The sequence below is a fragment of the Amblyomma maculatum genome, chromosome 2 (assembly GCF_055883805.1).
Source record: "Amblyomma maculatum isolate TAMU_Amacu chromosome 2, ASM5588380v1, whole genome shotgun sequence".
Classification (NCBI taxonomy): Eukaryota; Metazoa; Arthropoda; class Arachnida; order Ixodida; family Ixodidae; genus Amblyomma; species Amblyomma maculatum.
Genome location: NC_139345.1, coordinates 59,225,426 through 59,232,539, shown reverse-complemented (window position 1 = coordinate 59,232,539; position 7,114 = coordinate 59,225,426). Strand labels below are relative to the sequence as shown.

The 7,114-nt window shown below is 42.6% G+C and overlaps 1 protein-coding gene across 1 annotated transcript in view; it reads right to left on the bottom strand.

Moving 5' to 3' along the window:
• Window positions 1-2,181: 2,181 nt before the first annotated feature.
• LOC146198762 (uncharacterized) overlaps window positions 2,182-7,114 on the bottom strand; it is a 17,407-nt gene continuing 12,474 nt past the window's right edge. Inside the window, exons 3-5 of the mRNA XM_084591973.1 lie at window positions 5,781-5,848; window positions 2,701-2,787; window positions 2,182-2,312 (exon numbers count right to left, since the gene is read on the bottom strand). Coding sequence (XP_084448099.1) covers window positions 2,182-2,312; window positions 2,701-2,787; window positions 5,781-5,848 — 286 coding nt within the window. The remainder of the gene's footprint in view (window positions 2,313-2,700; window positions 2,788-5,780; window positions 5,849-7,114) is intronic.

Sequence of the window (7,114 nt, the reverse complement as noted above, 5' to 3'; positions counted from 1 at the left end):
GTGCCGGGCTCCTCTCACCGCAGCAACTTCGGGGCGGAAGACCAGCGCGCTCGCTATTGAACCTCTTGGGCCGCCGCTAACAGCAGCCTTCGGATTGGACAGTTGAAATGCTGCCGGTTTCCGGGCCTATAAAAAAAGGCTTTGCCGCTTGTCGGGAGAGACCGTCCTGAGCGCCCTTCGAGGGTTGTGCTTCTCGCGTGGAGAGGACGTGGCGGCGTCTCCCAAGCCGGCGCTGTGCAGAGACAGTCGCGTGTAGCCAGCAGATTTCGGCCCCCGTGCCGATGTTTTACTTCGTACCATGACTTTAAATAATGTACAAAGTCACTTTTTCCTTACCTCTTCTCGTGGTCTCGGAGCCTTGATACCCGGACACGGACAAGAATCTGCCGGCTTGTAAAGACTGACGTGTAAGCTAACGAAAACGGCTCCACTTGAGTACAACATAGAGGGCTATGGAACAAAAAATGGCAGGTGTAGCATTAACATATAAGAATCGTCCAGAGTGGAGATGCGAAATGGATCGAGTTAATCTCATTCTAGAGGAAATCAAAAATAAGAAATGGGCATGGGCAGGGCATGTAGTGTGAAGGAAGGATAACCGATGGTCACTTTGGTAGCGAATTGCATTCCAAGCGAAGAATGCGTAGCAAGGGCGACAGGCAGTTAGGTGAGTGGATGAGGTTAAGACGTTCGCAGGGGTCAAGTGGATACAGTTACCACCAGACCGAGTTATTTAGACGTATATGGGAGAGGCCTTCGCCCTGCAGTGGGTACAGTCCAGCTGATGATGATAATGACACGTAAGCAACAGCATCGACGCACGGAGATAGAGTCGGTAATATTTACTAAAGCCAAGATGTTATTCAAAGGCAACGTGTTATCTCACCAATTCTAAAAAGACCATTATCGTTCATCATCAGCAGCAACAGCATGTTAAAGAACACCAGAGGGCCGAAATTTCTGAGCCCTGTAAAACGACGCCCCTGATACGTTGAGTCGCCTTGGGGCGAAAGAACTAAGTTTCGTCCCAGATGCAGACTAGCCACTTAAGATGCGTACTCTTAGCATACCTGCATAAGATTATTGTTATTTTTAGACTTCGCTCAGGTACGGTGTTCAAGGGATCAACTACAAGCCCTATAAGCTTAATGGGTAAGCAGACTTCAAAACCGGTAATTTACGACAATAGGCATTCGAAGAAGTTCGTTTCGTGTGCATTTTTCGTTGTTTGTACGACCCGGTCCAACTGTGGTCGATATTACAATGGCCAAACTCACAAGTGCTTAAACGTTCGCTTGCAAGAGCATGCTCTTTACTTCAACATACACGGAGGGCATGCCTGCCTGCTCACTGTCGCGGCTGCAGGTGCGGCTTCGTTAAGTTCTGTCAGTTCTATGGTGAACAAAGGAGAAGTTGGAAAGAGAAATTTTTGAGGTGTGCAATCGGAGGTGATGAATGAGTCAGAATGTCTGTGTCAATTTTCCGAGAAATACGCTTTCCCTTAAATAAGGTTTTATTTTTATTTATTTATTTATTGCGGGCGTTTGCTGTGCCATCTTTACCCTGATTTTTTTTCTTTGCTTTCCTTTCATGTACTGAGTGCTCAATTTTTCCAGTTGAATTGTTTTCCTCGTGCTTTACCTTTACTTTGCGAGTGTTCGCCACATTAAACGAGCGAAAAAATTTCTTGAATATTCTGTTTATGCCGTTCAGTACTGCCCTGCGTTGTCGCCTGACTCCGTCCCACTTGTCTTCTTGTATTATTTTTTTCTATTTAACGGCTCTTTCACGTCGCAGGGTAGTGCAGAGTAGGCAAGCGAAATGTTGCACAGCTGTGTGAACAATTATTGATTTTTCCGATGAGAATGCAGCCGAGCATAAAATGACTGTAGCGAACAGACAATAATTTAACATTTTGTTGTCCTTTCTCTACCCCTTTTTATGTTTTCTACTTCTTTACCACGGCAAAAAGATTATGATTAGTTGTAACTAAAAATAAAAAAGAGGACATAACGACGAAACGCATATTACTACTGCCGACTGCATTACATGAAGATGCTGGATTCCTACAAAGAATAAATGACGAAGCCACTATGAATTGATTCAAATTTTATTTGCTTCTAGGCTGCTCAAGGTTCCGCACACCGGTCGGCTGGGGCTACTGCCATACTACCCTTCACCCTAATAGAAAAGCCCACCGCACGATTCTTTGTCGTAGGCTTTCACACCATCGTCGCAGTTGTCTCTGTACTCATCAGTACAGCCCTGAGGGATATCATCCTTTACGTCACTTGCGACCCATAGGAGGCATTCTGCGGATGCAGCAGAAATGTACATTATGATGACATGAAAAACAAATCGGCAGTTACAGGAGAAGGACTTGCAAGCTAATAAGCATTGATTAGTGGTATTTATATTTTTCGTCCGGATAACATTCTGCTTACGAAAAAGGAAAATGTTGTATGTGAAAGAACAGGCAGTCTCTCTGTTCTTGCGATTTTTTCTAAAACCTACTAACAAAATATGAAAGCGATTGCTGTGTGATTGTTGTCGCTTCTTTGTTCTATGTCGTGGAAGCTAAAGAAACAAAGTGTTTAGGTGAAAATTTTTGAAACGCTTTCTCTACAGCTTTTTTGTTGTTGTTTTTTTTTTGTCGCACGTTACGCAAAATATCTACATAATGTTTGGCAAATCGCTTACCTTGACGATCATCGAACGGAAACTCCATGACAACGCAGTTTTTGTAGTCGGTATACATAAAATGAGCCCCTAGTGAATGTTCATAATCTGCACAGTATTCAAAGGGGAAATCAGATAAGAAACATTCGTTAGAATACGTAACAGCTTTGCTTGTGGATGAACTATAGCTTTTTATAAATTTGCTTAACGATATAAAATGCGTTTGTCTTTCTGTTGTTGTTTTTTTCAACGTGAAGATTACGAATACTTCGGACCTTTTCCCAAACCGCACTCTAACAAATCAGCTGAATGGGCAGATCACGGTGGTGCCGATGAATTTTTAATAAAAGATTATATCTGGCTTGCTCCTCAGTGAATACGTAAGGGCATAAAGAAAAACGTGAAAAGCTGGTTTATGCTTCACGGCTCTCTTACATCTTCAACGCTCATTTTTGCAAATCTTCAACCAAAACTCCGATGCTATGTAGTATGCATTAAGCCCAATTTCTTACAGCTTACTACCCTCTTGAAAACTTGAGCTTGTCAGCGGGAGCTACTGAAGTAGCCGCAAAATAATACTTTTGCACAGAAATTCTTATAAATCGCCTTCCTGAGCATATGTACCAATTTCAGGTTTCGTAGGCTCCATTGTATCAGGCACTACCTGATAGCTGTGCCACCTTTGGCTCACATTTCACATTCGTATGCTCGGCGCATGGCAGAGGCCAATAACGAAAATGCTAGATTTGAGGCTTGCAATGTACAATGCTAAATACCTTGCATATAAGAAGCAATGATACAATGTAAATGGAAAAATGCGCTCCTGACCTGTTTATTAAAATAGGAAATTAAGTTCAAACATTCCGAAAATTTCTTCTGCTGGTGCATGAGAAATGGCCTTGCTCGATGCTATCCGTGCGTGCTATGCTCCCCTCGCTTTTTTATGATAGCTTCCATCTTGCTGCAGCACCCATGCCGACACATGACCCTTCCAAAAAAAATGTATTCATTGATTTTGGGGGTCTCCGTCACATTGTCGGTTCTACTCGCTCTCTCCTCTGTTCCTACCCAACGCTTTGTAGTCTTCCTCACCTCTTCCTCGCTGCGCTTCTTTTAGTCATGATCAGGTCAATGGCAAGTTCCTTATATAACCTTGGAGACGTCGCATGTCATGTTGAATACGTCATATAAACGCTATACTTTATTTCTTTCAACTAGTGTCGTATGCTCAGTTATTACCAACACAGTTGGCCTTCTCACTGGTTAGCCATTCAGTCTTGCTGAAGACCTGGCAACAGGAGTGAGGTGTCTGCTTCTCCTTCCCATGCGACGGGCATTGCCAGCCCCCCCCCCCCCCCCCCCCCTCCCTTCGGGACAACTTACTGTTCTTGTGCGATGACTTATCTTGGATAGGCGCTATGCCTACGCAAGCCAAATCAACAGTTGTACCAAAAAATATAAAAAATAAGGAAAATCTTAGGATTTTATTCCTGCTTACGCCCAAGGTCAAGTGACAGCTTATGATGGCACATATTTTCGGATTCTACTCGTTGAAACGTTTTCAACAATATATGACTTGAAGTTGAAGCTTAAAGTTCAATTTTAATTCGCCGTAAACTGATCAACAGCAATTATTTAGACTTGGAGTAGTTGGTATGCAGGCTGAAACGTCCCTATACAACTCACCCTATCGAAGATGCCGCATTGGAGGAATCCGAAAATTGGGGTTCTTTAACGTGCACTGGCACCGCCCATTTAAAACCCCTCTTTAACCAAGCCCTGTGAACATACCTGCGTGGCCTAGGAAAAAGCTCTTGGAGGATGACTCTTATTCCACCGTCCCACCGCAAAGGAGCAACTCAATTTTACGGCTCCTGCCAACACTCTGATATCCTGCGGCCTTGTTAAGTCACATAAACCATCAAAACATCAGTGCCGTGGCCATGATGTTTTGCTCACCACGTCGATGCCGGATTTTCTGCGTAGCAGGACATTTAACGCTCTTGCCTTAATACTCGGCAATACGATATGCAAAAAGATATGCAATAAGATATGCAACAATATATGGCTTGAATATATGACTTGAAAGTTCAATTTTTATTCACTATTGGCTAATGAACTATAAAAAAAAAGACAAAAAAGATAAAGGACAAACGAGGCAAGGACCTCACTGAAGCCTCAGAGATAAAGAAGAGGTGGCAGGAATACACGGAAGAACTGTACAAGAAGGACCCGGATGTGCAAACCCAACATAGGACGGTTGTGATTACTGATCTCGAGCCGGGCATCCTGAAGAGTGAAGTTGAATGGGCCTTAGCTAGCCTTGCTAAGAACAAAGCTGGCGGAATTGATTGTATTCCAGCTGAGTTGCTTCAAAACCTACACCACGACGCTGTTAACACACTGCATACATTATGTCAAAAGATTTGGACAACCCTGCAGTGGCCACAGGATTGGAGGAGGTCAGTTTACATCCCCATTCCAAAGAAAGGCAGTGCCAAAGATTGTTCCAACTACCGCACGATCGCGCTTATTTCGCATGCTAGCAAGGTGATGTTAAAAATCCTGCAAGGTAGGCTGCAGCAGTATGTGGATCGGGAGCTTCCGGACGTGCAAGCTGGGTTTCGCAAGGGCAGAGGAACTAGAGACCAAATTGCCAACCTTCGCTGGATCATGGAAAAAGCAAGAGAGTTCCAGAAACCCATTTACTTCTGCTTTATTGATTTTGCGAAAGCGTTTGACTGCGTAGATCACAGCAGATTGTGGCAAGCTCTCCAAGAGATGGGAGTTCCAATTCACCTCATCTGTCTCCTCAGGAACCTTTATGAAGGGCAAGAGGCCACAGTCAGAACTGGGCATGGTCTTACTGATTGGTTTCCGATTGAGAAAGGGGTGAGGCAAGGCTGCATACTGTCGCCCTGCCTATTTAACCTATATGCAGAGTGCATCATGAGGAAGGCCGGTCTGGACGAGTCTTCAGCTGGAGTGAAGATTGCTGGAAACGTATCAACAACCTTAGATATGCGGATGATACCACTTTAATGGCAGCTTTAAAGCTGATCATATCAGCTTCGATAATTGACACTATGTTTTATATTTACCATCATTAATGGTGAAGACAGTTGTATCAGGCGTCGCCCCAGGCTGTACGTGATAAGTAATATTTCGCCTGTAGAGAGAAAGAGAGGATGTTAACAAGTTGTCGCCACCTCACTCCCCTTTGAATGCACCTGTTCTGTAGCACCGTTAATTGCTAATATTCGAGAGATCGTTTCAATCTCACATTAAGTATATGCCAGCACGCTGTAACTGTTGGTGCTGCTTCAACAAGATAGAGCTAGATGCTGTACTGTGTAACTATGTAGTCAGCCTAAATCTACGAAGAAATCGTATGATTATTTCGGTATAATTCGGTACAACACAATTCCGGCTCACTCCCGGGACGAGCCGAAGGAGTTAAAACATTGATCTGCAATGATGCAGAGCTCCATCCTGTAAGCTGAATAAAGCACTTAACAGCTGATTCAAGTAAGTGTTTAATTAAAAGAATTCAGTCGTTGTGATAAAGAGAATGTCATATTTAAGCGAAAGTTTTCGATAAGTTTCACTCAAGGAAGCAACTAAGTTGAACGAGGAACCTTCAGAAGATACTGTCGCTAAATTGCCATAGGTTTCGATAAATCATCACGACTCTAACGTTTGACAAACGAGTTTCTGTGTCATTGATGAATACTGTTTACGTTTACCCAGAGATAACCCCGACAAGTTGAAAGCAGTGACAATCGATGCAAGCAGTTGGTAGGGCTTAACAAAATGCTTCTGCTACATGCCCATAAATCTGCATAATTCTTTCTGGAACATCACAAAAAAACGTTTCACATTGCATTGCTAGTATTGCTAAGATGCCTGTCGTAAATCTAAGTTATTACGTAGTTTTGCACTATAACGAAATATGTAACAGGGTGCCATTGATATCCGTTCTCGAAACGAAAACCATCACAAAAATTACGACATGGAAGTGCTTGCGATTTAATGTAGTCTGCAAAGCTATCGCCATTATTTTTTTTTCCGTTTTACACAGAGCCGTGGAAATTTTATGCGGCACCGAATTCTAAATTGCAGGCCTGTTTGATTATAAATTTCAGCAAAATGTACACCACGAACAGCCAGAAGACTCTATATCAGTCATATCTAAAACAACTATAACTGATATAAGAGGAACCATTATTTGTTAATGAGGCCATAATCATGCATCACAATGTATTTTTTTTTCAAACTAGTTTTACTCTCGGCGTATAATACTCAATAGTTATTCTCAAATTTTGTGTAGTATTATTCACGAAATTCACAATTATCAATAAAAGATTTGTTACTTTTTTTTCTTTTTTTTTTTTTTTTTTTTTTTTTTTTTTTGTCGAGACTGCGCGTATTGAAA